The sequence below is a fragment of the Phoenix dactylifera genome, unplaced genomic scaffold (assembly GCF_009389715.1).
Source record: "Phoenix dactylifera cultivar Barhee BC4 unplaced genomic scaffold, palm_55x_up_171113_PBpolish2nd_filt_p 001015F, whole genome shotgun sequence".
Lineage (NCBI taxonomy): Eukaryota > Viridiplantae > Streptophyta > Magnoliopsida > Arecales > Arecaceae > Phoenix > Phoenix dactylifera.
Window position 1 is genome coordinate 61,365 of NW_024068369.1, and position 16,653 is coordinate 78,017.

General features: G+C 42.8%; 2 protein-coding genes across 2 annotated transcripts; both read left to right on the forward strand.

Moving 5' to 3' along the window:
- Positions 1-102: 102 nt before the first annotated feature.
- On the forward strand, positions 103-1,263 carry LOC103711388 (histone H3.2). Its single transcript, XM_008797512.4, has one exon. The coding sequence runs from the start codon at positions 556-558 to the stop codon at positions 964-966; it is 411 nt and encodes a 136-aa protein (XP_008795734.1). The 5' UTR covers positions 103-555; the 3' UTR covers positions 967-1,263.
- A 4,516-nt stretch (positions 1,264-5,779) lies between these two features.
- On the forward strand, positions 5,780-13,275 carry LOC120107779. Its single transcript, XM_039121219.1, has 7 exons — positions 5,780-6,209; positions 7,810-7,983; positions 8,109-8,201; positions 8,311-8,379; positions 11,968-12,174; positions 12,646-12,771; positions 12,910-13,275. Exons 1-7 carry the CDS (start codon positions 5,949-5,951, stop codon positions 13,063-13,065), a joined length of 1,086 nt encoding a protein of 361 aa, XP_038977147.1. The 5' UTR covers positions 5,780-5,948; the 3' UTR covers positions 13,066-13,275.
- The last annotated feature ends 3,378 nt before the right edge of the window (positions 13,276-16,653 follow it).

The window sequence follows — 16,653 nt, forward strand, 5'->3', positions numbered from 1 at the left end:
TAGAATTGCAGATGAATCGTTTACTTTTCTATTATAGCATGATAATAGTAAACTTAATCATATATATATATATATATATATTGATATAATAATATTTTTAATCCCCGTGTCATGGTGTAAAGAACGTGCACCAATGCCGCTATTATTCTATCACTTGTATGTAATTGTGTATAATAAAGATATGAATTTCCGTGTTGATTCTCAAAAGGTTCTTCTTCCCGACCACGTGTCATACAGCGGAACCCGGATCGCGATCCGCGTGCTCTCGCTAGAACAAATGTAGTCCGTCAATTTACTTGAATCGGACGTACAGAAACCATTCCCAAACTCGAAACCCAGCTGCCCGAAAAGGTGATCGACAAAATTCCCGCTTCTTGTCCTCTTTTTAATTTCTCCCTCGCCGAGCGCTGCAAATAAAGCCCCATTCCCTTCCTCTCTCCTGCATAGCAATTGAAGAAACCCTGACCAAATCCCCATTCCCCTTTCTTCCTGCACTTAGTTCTCTTCAATCTCAGCTTTTATCTTCGATCGAGGTCGAGACAGAGATACTTTAAGATGGCACGGACGAAGCAGACGGCGCGGAAGTCGACGGGCGGGAAGGCGCCGCGGAAGCAGCTTGCGACGAAGGCGGCCCGGAAGTCGGCGCCGGCGACGGGAGGAGTGAAGAAGCCGCACAGGTTCCGGCCAGGGACTGTGGCTCTGCGAGAGATCCGCAAGTACCAGAAGAGCACGGAGCTCCTCATCCGGAAACTCCCCTTCCAGCGCCTCGTCCGCGAGATTGCCCAGGACTTCAAGACTGACCTCCGCTTTCAGAGCTCCGCCGTCGCCGCCCTTCAGGAGGCCGCCGAGGCCTATTTGGTAGGTCTCTTTGAGGACACCAACCTCTGCGCCATCCACGCCAAGCGTGTCACCATCATGCCCAAGGACATGCAGCTCGCCCGTCGCATCCGCGGCGAGCGCGCCTAGATATTCTGAGATCGCTTGTCTTTGATGAATGAATGAAGGGGGAATGGATGGAGTGCCGTCCGATCCATGTGTTCTATTTCGGACGAGATTTTCTTGTTTCTCTTTCTTGTTTCTTCTTTTTCTTTTTACTCCCTCCGCTTTGTCTAGGGATGAGACGAGTCTTTCCATGAAAAGTTGGGTTCATACGGCATTCATCTTCTTGTTACTACCCAAATCACATTTTCTTTCCCAAAAGATTGGTTCTATGTTGTTTCAACAAGTTTATTTTCAAAGACAACATGAGTTTGATCCTCTCCTCAAATGTTGTTACATGTGATATTCATGAAAGTGGGAAGTATATTAATTAAGTAAATTTATTAATTTATTTAAGTAATATTGCTAATTAATTAATAAAATTAGAACTATCCATCATATGTTTTCACCTATTGCATCAACTAGATATGTTAAACATTAATTGTCCGAACCAAATAAGTTGGACATGTTGGATGCAGATCATGCTCGGTTGAGGTCAAATTGGTTCGGTTGTGTAAACTAAAAAATAAAAAAAAAAGTTTGGTCCATTTAGCTTGCGTGATATGGGTTGGATCAGATCGAGTCGATCTACTCCCCAGCCTCAACCCAAGTTGAAATTTTTGGGGTTTTGGGTTGGGATCAGGCACGAAGGCTTGAAGATTTATTTTTTCAAAATGTTGGCTTGAGCCGACTTTGGTCCCAAGCCCGGCACAAAAGCTAATTGGGCCGAAACCATAACTCCCATTGTTGACTTCCTTCTGCTTGCTATTTAGGGGATGAGATTAGAGGAGAGAATGAGAGAGAGGCCCCTCGCTGCTGTCGCTGATGGATCCCATCGGCAGTGTTGCCACTACAGTTATCTGATTCCGACATTGTCTACATCATTGAGATCTGCCGCGCAACTGTCTCTCCTTCGCTTCCCACCTTGACCGAATTGCCCTCTCCATCTCCCTACCTCTTGCTCTTTTATCGCCCTCTTCCTCAAAGGTGTTGTTGAGGGACTTGAAGGTCGGCTAGGAAATGGGGAGCGGGCGAACGAGGTCGAGGTGCTCATAGACTGTTTTTGACTAGTTGAATGACACGCACATGTCGTCGTGGAGAAAATCAATGATCTCTCTCAGCATCTTGATGTTCTAATCAAATGACCATGTGATCTTCATCTTTGATTCCTTCTCGGTGATAAGGACCTCCATCGCCTTTAGCATTTCTGACGCCTCTGCCTCCGTCCATGGAATCTTAATCGCCACCGCCTCGGACATCGCCATGTACTGTGATAACTAGCCCAAATTAGGCCCATATTGGGCTGAAGTCGACAAACCTAATCGACTTCAACTTAACAATTGGGGGGGTATTGGATCAGAGGATCACAATCCCCGTTGGGGGATAATTTTGCCACCGTGACCTTCCCAGGGCTAGTTCGAACGACCAACGACCGTTTGGGGCTGGTGTGACCGGCGAATGGCCAGCCTCATCTACCGTTAAGCCATACTAATCTGAAAGCTTTCAAATCCCTTCATCCCTTGCGATAGATCACCGCCGAGACCCTCCCCGCTTCCTCCCTTTTCCTTTCTCTTCTCCGATGGACGGCGTGCCACCTTGGCCAAGCACCAGTGCCCGAAGTTCCCTCCTCCCCTCTCTATTTTTCTCTGTTACTTTGTTGCTCTTTTTCGAGACCTATCTCGACGGGATCCATTGGAATCCACCATCATAGTCAGCAGGGATCCACCATCGCTATTGCCGGTGAGCTCCCTTCCTCCTTTCCTCTTCTGCCTTCAGGTCAAGCCTACTTTCTTAGTTTTAAATCAATCATGGGGCCTTGATTCGACATGTTCATAGATCACCACCATCTATGGCTGCGACTATGGTCCTTGGCCATCGCCGAGGCCGCCGCCGCCATCGACTCCACCATACCTGGCCACCGGATCCCCAATACCCACCCCGAGCCTTCTCTTCCCTCTCTCTCCCTCCATTCTTCTTCTTCTTATTTCTTTTATTTTTCTTTCCATTTTCCCCCTAATTGTAATTAATTTTTTAAAAAAATCTACTTCCTTTTTTCTCTCTACTTGACTCGTGGATCAGATGATCCAGGATGGTCGTGCCATCGACGGACCAAACCTACACCTTGGCTCAACACAAGCCGAGATTCTCTCTCCTTTCTCTCGCTTTCTAGGCTCAGGGATTCTATTGTAAGCCTTGCTTTCCTTATTACTCGGATCTAAGTTGATCCAGTGTGGAGACCCTGAACCGCCCTGATATCCAGACGAAAGACTGACCCATTACTTCAATCCTAACCATATCTTTTGAAATTTAGCCACTATTAATCTTCACTTGATCAGTTCAGTTCACCTTGTTCAGACCGACCCAAGTAGTCATGCACTGTCACATGACCGATCTGATTTGGGCACGAGATTGTATCCGGAATAGTATTTTAATTTTGATTTTGCTTGGCTTTTAAGATATTAATAAAAGTTAATTATATTTTAATGATATTAAAGCAGGCGAACGTAACCCGTCTAACTAGAGTGGAATTTTGAAATGATAAGAGGTATTTAACCTAATGCTTCAAAGTATATTTTCTAAATTTTTGGTAAAATAATAAATAGTTAATTAAATTTAATTATAATATATGTTTTACACTTAGTTAAATGGATCGGGCATATTAATGCTATGATAGTAATTATTTTAAAATATATTATATGCTATGTTATGAAATTTGAAAATTATGGCCAAGCAAATTATGAAAAATCTGTTTTATATATATACATGTATTCTCAGCACGGTTATGATCTGGCTCCGCCAATAGAGATTATTTGTTAGCTCTATCGACTTGTAATCCGAGAAATTACTTTCGACACTGCACCACTAATGATTAAAATAGTGATATTTGGACACCGTACTACCGATAGTTAATAATAGTGGTGTTACGGGGGAAATAAGCCGCCATGCCCCACGTGACCGGCACGCGCGCCCAGGAAGACTACGGCTGCCCTTTGATCCAGCAATCCGACCCCGAGGCGGATATCCTCGGCTCCGCAGCCCGACCCCGAGTCGGCTGCCCTTTGATCCAGCAATCCGACCCTGAGTCGGATATCCTCGGCTCCGCAGCCCGACCCCGAGTCAGCTGCCCCTTGATCCAGCGCTCCGACCCCGAGTCGGAGATCTCTTGATAACGACAGGCTATTCCCCAGAGGCACGCCGCGGCCTCCTGCTCCACTACTCCCTGCAACGGCTGTATCCGATGCTGCTCCACGATCTCCTGCATCAGCCGTACAAAGCGGAGCCCCACTATGCCCTGACGTGGCCGTACCCGGTGCTGCTCCACGACGCCCTGTAACGGCCATGTCAGTGGCCACACCATCGTGCCCCACGATAACGAACCCCCCTGAGAGACCCCCCAGCCAGGTATATATGCGGCTGGGGGGAGAAAGGGGGAGGTGAGCAATATCTCCCAGAGCACTCTCTTACTTACGATTATCACCACTCCTCCTCCTCCAATCTCCTCTGACTTGACCGTCGGAGGGCCATCACCACCCTGGTGGTGGTGCAAGGCTTGTTTGCAGGTTTCTTGGCGGAAGGTGGAGCGCAACCAACACCAACCAAGACAACTCAGACGGAACCCCGTTCACACCGTAGTACCAATCGTTCACGGTTTGGACCACCAGCAACAAGTGGTGTTTGGCATTTTGTGTATTCTGACCCATGCCATTGGGTTACGTGGCCATAATCTGATATTGGATTTCTAGTATCAGCTTATGAAATAGTAATAAATTTCAAAAGATATATATATATATATATATATATATATATATATATATATATATATATATATATATTATTCGAAAATTGATTTATTCTCGGTTAGTATCATCCTCTTTAATTACTTATTTATTTGACATGCGTAGATCCACTTTGGGTATTATGTTGTTTATTGGGCTAGTATAACTCATTATTATACTTTCTCTATTTTTCAGATCTAAATGCATGATTGCTTGGGACTTGGAAGAGTGCGCTGGATCTTCTGAAGATACTTTCGCTTATTAGAGTTCTAGTGAGACTATTTAAACTAGCTAGAATATTTTATTTGATTTAAATAAATAGTTAGCATATATTGACTTATGTTAAGTTGAAATTATTATAAAAATTATTTGAATAAATACATGATTAAATATATTTTAAAAAATTATGATTCCTTTGATATGATTTGTAGTCTTAAATACTTATATGATCCACCGTACATATATGTGACATCTGTTATTCTCTGAGCTCGGGATGTGGCATGTACAACAACGTCACCGTCATCAAAGCTTTTTTTTTTTTCCTTCACCCTGATCTTTTTCTTCGTAGCCTTCTTCCTCGTTAGTGGATTCGAGACCTCCAACTCCCCCCGCTCTTTGGGGATGACAAAGGAAGGGGCGCGGGGACGAAGGAAGATGAGGCCCGGCGCCCCGGACCCATTTCGGTTTCTCTGATAAGCCTACGGTTTCGGAGAATTGGGGAGTAGAGGTCTGAAAAAAAGGTTTCTGGCCCTAGTTCAGCGCTAGATTGGTACTTGATTCCAGGCTGGGTCTTCAGGCCTGGTCCTGGCTTGGCCTTCAAGTGAGGCCCGGACTGGGCCAAGCATCGGATCTTATTTGTAGATTCAAGCTCGTGACAAATTATCTTAGACCGAACCCAGGGCCCAACCGCAGGCCGACCCTGCCCGTCGAACGTCGGGCTGGCCATGGCCCATGAGCTACTTCCAGCCCTGGAAACGTGCAGATGTTGCAGTGCCCTACTCCAACTTCCCCACCCGATCCCGGATTTTGTGCGCCCCTGGTTTCACATCATGAGTCGGATACGTCTCACCCTCGTCATTCCAGTTGGACTCCCCACGCCTTCCTTCTTCGTAAATTTATTCTCCCGCCACTCGAGGACATCGCCAATTTAGCAGCGCAGTGATCGCCGCCTCCGAGGACCCGCAACCTAGGGCGATGGACCTGCCCGTCGTGGACCTTGCCCCGTACCTGGTAATCGCCGGATCCCCCGATCCGGCGGCGGAGGCGGCGGATGAGGAGCTGAGGGAGCTATGCGCGGTGGTGAGTAGAAGCCTGAGGGACACTGGGGCGCTCTTGGTGAAGGACCCCCGGTGCTCCGCCGAGGACAACGATCGGTTCCTGGATATGATGGAGAGGTACTTCGAGCGATCCGAGGAATTCAAGCGGCTCCAAGAGCGCCCCCACCTCCATTACCAGGTCCCATTTTTCTTCTTCTTTTCCCCCTTTTCTAAAAGAAATTTTTGGTAGCATCTTAAGGGAAAAGTCGCCGATTCATTGTTTTTGAGTTTTATTTATTTATTTATTTTGATGTTTGACATTGTAATTTAAAGATGGAATCGAAGTTTAGGATTGGTTGAAATTTGATGGGGTTGGGTTTATTTTTTTTTTCTTTGGGGAGGGGGGCATTGGAAAAATTTTATGTGCAATTGTTGAAAAAAGGATCATTTTCTCCAGTATGTATATAAACTTGATCTAGTGGTCGTGCCATCCTGTGCATCATGTGTTATTTCTGGCTCGTTAGCCTGTAACTTGGGCCTCGGAGTCGAATGTAATTTTCTAAATTAAATTTTGAAGCTCTTCAAGTCTCAGGAAGTTCCGGAGGGTACTTGTTACATTGCGTAAGCAAAAACATGTCATCTTCCTATGCGCCGACTAGCCCTCTAGATCTTATGGCATGTCATTCTCTGTCCTGAAGTTGCCGAGGCCGTACTCTGATCTCTGGAGACTAATTTGAGGGTTGAAGTCAGATTGAAAATTGGCCATGAAGAGCTTTCCCAAACTTTGATTAGTGATATAGACTTGATATGGATAACATTAGGCTTTCTATTTAATGGTTGGTTGAGATTGGGTTAAATCCCTCGCACTTTCCCCACCTAGTTACATGATTTAAGGTATTGACTTTTCTTTATAAATTAAATGATCCTGGGTAAGTAACTACCAAGTTTGGTTTTTGGTAGTAAAAGAAATTATAAGGTGACTGCTAAAGCACTCTGAGAATTTTCATATGTTCTGGATACAGAACATACAAGGGACATGCTAATGATTAATGATTTGCAGACCGGGTGGCTCCTTTTGCCTCCCCTTTACATCAAAAAAGATTATAGTGATTTGCAGAAAAACAAAGATCAGATAAGTGCCATCTTAGTGCAAACACAAATTATATTAAAACAATTAATTCATGTTTACTCCTGGTACAAACTGAGGTTGTGACATTTCTTGTTACGCATCACGAGCAAACTTCTGACCCTCTTATCTATGAAGCAGATACTATGATTAGTGTTGCTGATGTAGGAATGCTCCTTTAATATATTTGTGGTACAAGGAAAAACTCTTCAGAATTCTGAGACTATAGTCATCACAATATTATTGAGTTAGGTTCCTTCTCCACCTCATTTTGTTCAGTCTCTGTCTGAAGCTTAGATTTCTTATCATATCTCATCTCCTTATCCCTAATGTTTAGGCTTGGCCTTGTGAATCTTCTCCACCATCCATTCCTATCACGATCACCTTCTTTGTCAAAGCTAAAAGTTTTTACTCCCATTTCACAATATTTTTGCAAATTCTCTTTGTTCTTGCCTTTTGTTGATCATCATTACGAAAATGAGCCCTCAGAATGAAATAATTTATGACAACTTTCTTGTGGTCACCATAAGCGTATGGAGATCTGCAAGACTATCTCAAATGGAAAAAATAAAAAAAAAATTAGCTCTGAACTGTTGTTAGAGATAAGGACCATTCTTGTTCTTCACTGTTCATTAGCATATTTACCTGGAAAGTTTTTGTTGAGTGGAAACAGGTTGGTGTAACACCTGAAGGGGTGGAGATACCACGCAGTCTAGTGGATAAGGACATGCAAGAAAAAATAAAAATGATGCCAGAGGAGTTTCGGCCATTCACTCCTACAGGACCAGATCCTAAATGGCGATACATGTGGAGGATAGGTCCTCGACCAGCAAATACCTGCTTTCAGGTATCAAGCATTGTGAATTTCTTTCTAGCAAGATCTTTCTGTGTACATTTATTTTAAAACAAAATATTCTTCTCTACATGGTTAGGACTTAGGGCACTGTGGAACTATTGTTTTCTTTCATGCAGGAACTGAATTCTGAACCTGTCATACCAGAAGGGTTTCCTGAGTGGAAAGAAACCATGGACCTATGGGGATTCAAGATGATAGCCGCAATTGAGGTACAACACTAGTGTCCTTTTCTACTAAGGCAATTTTTTTTGTTGCCCTCTGAGGTGACAGGTTATAAACTCCAGATTATAAATTTATATGATGCATATTCTGGTGCAGGCTGTTGCTGAGATGGCTGCAATTGGTTTTGGCTTGTCGCAGGATGCATTCACTTCTTTGATGAAACAGGTACCGGTGACATATTGTTGCAGATATTGTCACTTATGCTTTCTAATCAACCAAAACCGGGCTTGCAATGCAAATTTCTCATCATGTTACAAGCTTATTTAGTTTACTAGTGCAAACTAATTAATAATACTATATGTAGTGCCAAGTAGTCTTACATTTGTTGAATATCCTGATAAGTTGTTCAGATTTTCAACTTCAGTTGCACTTGCTAGGCAGTATAGGCTGTCTAGAGCTTCATTGCTTAGGTGGCTTGACGAATCTGCATGGTACAGCCACGTCCAAATATCATGGGAGGAACTAGTAAGGAGAGGAACAAAGAAATGTGTTGAATGGATTAAGGGCCTATAAGTATTTAAATGGTAGATATAATAGCAAGAAAATCAACTTAAGGATGTGTAGCACTTGATATGTATGAATGTGTGAGAATTATAATATTCATTGTAGGCAGGATGGGGCTAGTTGAGCTCAGTATCTTTTGCTATAGAGCAAGAGAATCTTCTCAGCTCAATTTGCTGATTTTTACTCTTTTCTTGGTTGACTACTTACCTTATCAATGTGTAGAGAATTTGTTTTTAGCCCCATATGGGCACATGGTGGTGGAGCCTTGATTTTGACAGATTTTCTGTATCCCCAAGACAAGATCTCAGGCAATCATTTACTTTGATGGCATTCAAACTGACATGGCATGGTGACTGCTACAGGCCTAGATAGTTCTTGAAAGCTAAATGTTAGAATTGATCAAAATAGCAATTAATCATGTTACAATGTTCCTACTTCGTATTAATGGAAACCAGTGCACCATTTAGGACTTTAAGTATTAATTGTTAGACTAAATACAGCAGCTATTGAAGAGAACTCAGATAGGTTAAATATGCATCATGATTTTAAACATTGCCACCTTTGTAGAATGCTTAGTTAGTGCTTTAACTTTGGTTCCATTAGTTCTTTGTGAAATGGGTCGAAATCTCTAGAGAATCCAAAGTCCTTGTATCATGGAACTTCGCAATTCATATATACAGGAAAAAAAGTGCATGAGGCTCATCCAATTGTGAGGTCTGGGAAGGGTTAGATATATGTAGCTTACCCACGCATGCGGAGAGGCTGCTTCCTTGTTTCAAACTCACGACCTCTAGGTTATAATGGAACAACCTTAGTGTTGTGCCAAGTCTTGCCCTGACAGTTCAAATATATACAGGAATTTGACACTAATCAAGCATTAAACATCCAATCTCTTGTAGATCTTTTAAAAACAAGTCCTACCTTCTCCAATTTAGTGCCTCCTCCCTTAACCCTCTCAATGCTTCTTCATATCAAGTTGATATCCCACTTGTGCTCCTAAATACTGTTTTTGAGACACAAGAAGAATTCTAAGACATCAACATTTTCATCAACCCACTGTCCTATAAGACCTTAAACATCCTAGCTCCAGATCTGATCTAGCCTAGGGATTATGCCAGGAGCCTTTGTAATTCCTCAGCAAAAAAGAATTCTCCACTTTTTGTGGTATAAAAATGAAGATGAAATTGTTCAACTTCCCATGTTTATGCTCATTTCTTCTCCTTGTGAATTTTAAGAGGCAACAATCGTACTTAGCTATGTAATGATGTTACGCAGAAAATCCTCGACTTTTTATTTTTAACACAAATTATCTATTACAATATGCCTTGAAGTAGTCTTGCAATCTGGGATATTACAAGTAGCAAATATAGAAAATCTTGACTTTCATAATTCTGGATGTCCAAGTGAATGTAGAACATATAAATTCTTAGGCCTTGAGAACTTGGAATTTGATAAGCGTATGCGAAGCATCAATGAACCTGTTATTACACGCTGATGCATCCCATAGTGATACAAAGTGCAGAACATCCAAGACAATGTGTACAAATTTAATTCATTGATTGAGTCATGACGCATAGGAATTAGGAATTCATGGTGCTTATTAACTTATTCGCTTGACTTCTTTGTTTTCGCATGGTTCGAATCTTTCCTAAGGTCTTAATTCCTCCATAACTCATCTCAATGTATTCATCTATTTCATACTCTTCTTATGTGTATTTTCTTTCATTTTAACGAACTAATCCACACAATATTGTTGGCTACATCTTTTGTTCTCCTTTCTTTTGGGGCAAAATTTCCTTTGACTCCTTTAGGTCTATCATATCAGCTTCAGATGTGCCTTTCATAATTTTGTGTCAATAGCTTATTATATCTTGGAGATCCTTCATCTCTCTCTCCATTTATCTGCGTAAAAATGTAAAAAGCTGCTTTAGTGTATGTCTTAGCTAATATGTTACCACCTACATTTAAATCTGCGTCTGTCCCCTGTTCGGTTATGTTATAGTCACATTATAATGAAATAAACTCGCTCCAAGGCATTCTTAATTCTTTTTTCTTTTTTTGGTCTGTCTAATGGTTTTTGTTCTTTTTTCTCTGAAGTATCCATCCTTCATGTGAATTCACCACTTACCTCATTTTTTTTTTGAAAAAAAGACGGTCTCACCTTTTCTAAGCTTACTCTCTTTATTGGCTAAGATACCAGCCCATATGGCATTTCTAACTTCATGTTTTATAAACATTTCTCCACTGAATCTTGATAATCTAACATTTTTCACTTCATTGTTGCCTACTTTGGTATATCTTTTATTCCCACTTCAACTTTATTTGTAGTAGTTTGTGTTGCATCACAAAATAGAGTCATGAAGTACATATGGCAAAGAAAGAGAAGTAAAGGGCGCTCCCTTTCTTGTGTCTTTCTGAAGTTGGTGGTTGCTGGTTGGTAGTTGAAAGGGAAGAGGGACAGATTGGTTTTTCCTCTCAGCTTGTAAGACAAACTTCACAGACTGAAGACCACGGATTCCTTATGTATTTATGTTAAAATTTTCATAGGTATTATCTTGTGGAATCAAGGCATTTACCAATATGATCTTGGTAACATCATGTGCTTCTTGGTGATATTTTACTAAATTCAGTTAATCTAATGGTTATGAGAATATGTTATGATTGCATATTCCACTCTGCTTGTTTTTAAAATATTCAGGATTGGGATTTATTTACTTTTCCAGTTTGATTATCATTTTGAGGTGGAATATGATAATCTGAAATTACAGCTTTGCTCATACTATCTTTTCTGGCAGCCTTTTAACATTCACCATTTTTGTTTATGTTTCATGCATAAATCTTGTTCAAGATTGAAGAAGCCAACTCTTTGCTTTATTGAGTGTTTAGCGGTACAATCAAACTTTGTATGATGACATCACCACTTCTTATTTCAAGAAAACTACAGTTTTTGACTTTTAACTGTCAAAAAAGCTGAAAGTTGATGGTAATGAGTTTAATCAGTGTGTTTAGTTATGAATATTTGTTCCATATGGAAGTGGTTTAAATAAAGCGAACACTTTTGATGGAGTATTTAGACTGAATCTTTTCATGCATTATTAGTAAACTATTGCACTTAATTGCTGATAATTGTTCTTAAAGTTTTCGATTGCATCTTACCGACCATATCATTTTTTTTTACCAAAAGTATTCCTCTCAGTATCATATCTATGTTCCTTCTCTTACAAAGTTCTACATTTTCTTTGAAACTAGGGACCTCACCTCCTTGCTCCAACAGGAAGCGACCTTCAGCATCATGGAACCAAGGGCACAGTATTTGCAGGATATCATTATGACCTCAATTTCTTGACTATACATGGCAGGAGCAGGTTTCCTGGCCTTAATATCTGGTTGCGAAGTGGACAGAAAATGGAAGTGAAGGTCCCTGTCGGGTGCCTTCTCATTCAAACAGGAAAACAGGTAAACTACGGTTTTGCTCTTTGATAATGCCACATTCAAATGCATCGCAACTATAGTATCTCGACTTCAAATTTCAACTGATTGTTAGGAAGCAAATTTCATATTGGTAATACCTGAAATATCTGTAATACCATGAGATGTACAAAGAAAGACAACCATATATGCCAGCATGAGCCAACAAAATGACAGTATTCTATCAGTATCCTTTGTGATCTCTGATTATTTCATCTCTGATTACTTGATTATTTATCCTTTTCATTTTGTCATTCTTTAAGTTTCAAAATATGCTAGCATATGGCTGGACTATGACAACATTAATGCTGGATCTGCTTGCTGCATGACGGCATAATACTCACCATAGTCAATGAGGCTGGCTAATTGTCCTTGATAGCATGAAAATTTCCTGTCAAAAGAACATAAATAGAACAATATCATGGTAATAGCTCAGTTGATGGTTGTGCTTGTATACAGCTAGAGTGGCTGACTGGGGGTGAGTGTTTAGCTGGAATGCATGAGGTTGCTGTGACTAAGAGGACTCTCGAAGCTATTGAACTGGCTCGCCAGCAAAACCGCAGCCTGTGGAGGGTCTCATCAACAGTAAGTACTACAGACTGCCTGTTAAGCTGACTTAATTTTATATGAGAATTCAACTTTCACTCGCTTCCCCACTTCCCTTCTGTTGCTCCTGAGTTGCTTGATTAATCACCTTTTCCTCTCGTATTGGTCCTTGCTTAGCTCTTCGCACATATTGCTTCTGATGCAACACTACAGCCACTAGGCCATTTTGCTGAGGCACCCCATGCAAGCAAGTACCCTCCCATCTGTGCTGGAGATTTTGTCGAACAAGAGCTTGCAGTGATCAATCTCAAAGGAAAGAAAGGATACTCGTAGGCCAAGCCTGGAGGAAATAAAGTTTGATTCATGTCCTTCTTATAAGCTTTGTTCGAGGGTAATCCAGGTAGGAGGCTGGTCTTGGTTTCTGTATCCTAACCAGTTATTTATCCAATAATCACTTACAGATGTTGCGATACTCTTTGGCATATGTGTGCATGGAAATACTTCTTATTATATGCCATGATGTTGCAGGCTAAGCTTATGCTCTGTGTCTTCTGTCTTTATCAGTGTTCAGTACAAACTAAATTCCACCACATCTATGCTGGAAGAGTGATCATAGTCAATTTTAATTTAAGCACTTCCCCTGTATAGGCTTACTAGTGGTGCCTTATCTCGTACTATTGTGAACCCATGGAAGCAGAATTGTGCATACAAAAGTGAAGCGTGTTTAAATCCTCAAAGAAGCACTGAAACAGTATTATGGAATCCAAAGAAATCTGTTAGTAGATGAACACCTCTTCTTCCGTCTTGCATTCTCGAAAGGAAGTTCCCAAACATCTGCTCCAATCTTAGCAACAACATCTTGGGCAAAAGGGTGTTTGGACAAGAGATACATCACTCTGCCCATTATAGAGAGGGCACTTACTTGCCACCCCTCCAATCTACTGATGCTCTCTCAACCTCGCCACAATTAGCCCTCCATAGAAGTCTTCCGGGCACCACCAGATACCTACAGCAGCCAACTTGCTCTCCAATCCCTAAGATCTTCTTGATGCAGCCTTTGAGTACTGGCTTAGTCTTTGGGCTAAAGTGGACTGCTGATTTTGCAAGGTTGACTCGTTGGCCTGATGCAGCACAATAGTCCTCCAATATGCCCCTGATTCTCATGACACCCTATCTCGTGGCTCAACCTAGGAGCATGTGATCGTCCACAAAAAGGAGGCGAGAGATCGGTTAGGCCTCCAGAGTAGGCCTATAGGATTTGATGACTCGCATCAAAGAAGCAACCCGAAGGGCTTTAGACAAGGCATCGGCACAAATGACGAACAAATAAGGAGAGAGGACAATCTCGCCGAAGACCAACGATGGGGTCGAAGAAAGGAGTGGGCGTGTCATTCAACAGAATGACGAAGGATGGAAACTGAACATATCCCATAACCCACCGGATCCAGTCCTCACCAATCTCGAAACTCTCCAAGAAATAAGAGGGAAAGCGCCAGCTCATTCGGTCATAGGCTCCCTCCATATTCAGTTTAACAGCCATGAGGCTCGGTCTACAAGGGGCTCTACGTAGGTCATGCATGAATTTTTAGGCAAGGAGAATGTTGTTAGAGATGCGACGACCACCAATAAAGACACACGCTTAGGGCTAATGAGTCTAGAAAGGATCCCTCTGAGTCTTGCAACCAAGATCTTCACAGTAGCCATATAAAGAGTAAAGCAAATATTGATAGGTCTATAATAGCCAGGCATGGCGCATCTTGCCACTTAGAAAACAAGGTAATAAAAATCTCCTTCTATTTCCTCGACATCGATGCCGTGTCAAAGAAATGCTGGATAGAAGCTACCTCCTCATGATGAATAATAGTCCAGTACCTTCTATAAAAGAAGGGAAAAAACGATTGGGGCCCGAAGCTTTATCCTCTGCCAATGACTAGAATGCTGCCTGGACCTCTAAAGTTGTGACTAGCATAGAGAGAGCCCTCTTCTAAGCCTCTGAAACTCTCGCCTTAGGAATAGGGCCGACATCCATGCTCAGGACCACCTCTGATTAAAAAACTACAAGAGCTCCCGACTAATGACCTCCACATCCTTCGTCATCACTCCATTTCTGTCTCTAAGGTTCCAGATCTTGTTCCTCTGCCTTTTAATCACTATCGATCGGTGAAAGAATCTAGTGTTTCGGTCGCCCTCCATGATCCACTAGACTCTAAATTTTTGCCGCCAAAAGGTTCCATATTGATGCAGGAGACAATAATGCATAGACAATTTAGATCTCAACTTAGCCAAATCCTCCGAAGACAAACTCCCGTCCCACTCTTCCTTTCACAGCAGAGAGACAATCGAGTCTTTGACCTCTTCTAGTCTCTTGAAAATGTCACCCACCTTCTCTTTGTTCCACCTCCAAAGCTGGCGTCTGAGTAACTGGAACTTGCGGGTCGCATGGTACATCACACACCTCGCATCGCCATACTGTACACCTCCCTAACAATGTCCTAGGATCTCGGGTACGAAAGCTAAATCTTCTCAAACCGATAGGGAATGGTGGACTGCGTGTAGATAAGGACCGGAATATGGGGCAGATGACACGTGTGGTAATCTAGAAACTGCTAGATCTATCATGTCGTGGCAAAAGCCCTATCAATCCTCTCCTAGAACCTTGCTCTACCGTGGTGGTTGTTGCACCAAGTAAACCTTAGTCTAATGAAACCAAGATCCACCAAGCCATTAACAACATGAAATCTTGAAACTTTCTAACCTCAACCTTGCTAGAGAATGCCCTAACCCTCTATTTCATTTGCAGGCCGTCAATACAGTTGAAGTCACCATAATGGCTTGTTGATTACATCTATGAAAGATGTCCAAGTTAGCAAAGCCTAGTTTCCACACCTCCACTACACCCCTAGACAAGCCCTATGACTCAATTGCATAGAAGCCCTAAAATGGAGGAAAGCGCCATCTAGCTCGATTAAGGCTTTTTTTTTTTTTTTTGGCTAAAGCGGGCATTTCATACATCACGGATACGAATACACTCTAAGAAGTCAGAATACAGAATGTCCCGAAGTGCTCTGGGCATCTCTCTCTCCCCAGCCCATAGGGTGCCTCCTGAGTGGCTCGCTACATAAGCAGCCACCCAGTCGGCCGCCCCATTGGCCTCACGACATACACGCATGGCCTGTAATGTAACCCCCTCTTCCACCATCATCCAAATGTCGCGAAGCAAGGGATGAGCACATCCATGACTACCCGGGCCCCTACGGATCCAGCTAATCACTGTGGCCGAATCACCCTCTAGAAAAACCGAGCTCGCCTGGAGTACCCGCCGCGCATAAGACAGGCCCATCCAGGCCGCTCGCAGCTCTGCCCCTAGAACAGAGATATCAAAAATCCGACGGCCCCCTGCTGCCACCACATCAAAACTCGAGTCCCTAACAACGAATCCGGCCCCTCCCCTCCTGCCACCATCCATGACAGAGCCATCAAAATTGACCTTGAGGAAACTCGGGGGTGGGGGCTCCCAGGTAAAGAATACCCTGTGTGGAGCTGCCGAGGCAATATAGGAACCCCAGATGTTCCGAGCTGTCAAAGGTCTATGAGCTGGCTCTACCTGAACAATCTCTGCAGCCTGAGCGCAAGCCCGCTCCATCACAAAACGTAGGGATAGCCGACGCTCACCAAACACTCGGGCGTTCCTGGCCAGCCATATCTGGTACGCTGTACAAGACGCCCTGATAGCCAATCCCCGCATCTGAGGTGCACTAGCCCACAGCCGAACCTCCTCCAGGAAGAGATCCCTCCCACTCCAGGTGTCCCCCGGGATCCCAGTCAAACTCCAAACACCTCTCGCCCATACACAGTGGAATAGAACATGATCCACCGACTCATCTACCCCACAGTCTGGACATGAGGGGGAAAGACTCATAC

Bases quoted from the DNA above. Each gene is read 5' to 3' on its own strand.
- LOC103711388 (XM_008797512.4), top strand. From the start codon at position 556: ATGGCACGGACGAAGCAGACGGCGCGGAAGTCGACGGGCGGGAAGGCG.
- LOC120107779 (XM_039121219.1), top strand. From the start codon at position 5,949: ATGGACCTGCCCGTCGTGGACCTTGCCCCGTACCTGGTAATCGCCGGA. The intron at 8,380-11,967 runs GTACCGGTGACA...CTTTGAAACTAG, and splicing joins TCACTTCTTTGATGAAACAG to GGACCTCACCTCCTTGCTCC. The intron at 12,175-12,645 runs GTAAACTACGGT...GCTTGTATACAG, and splicing joins TCATTCAAACAGGAAAACAG to CTAGAGTGGCTGACTGGGGG.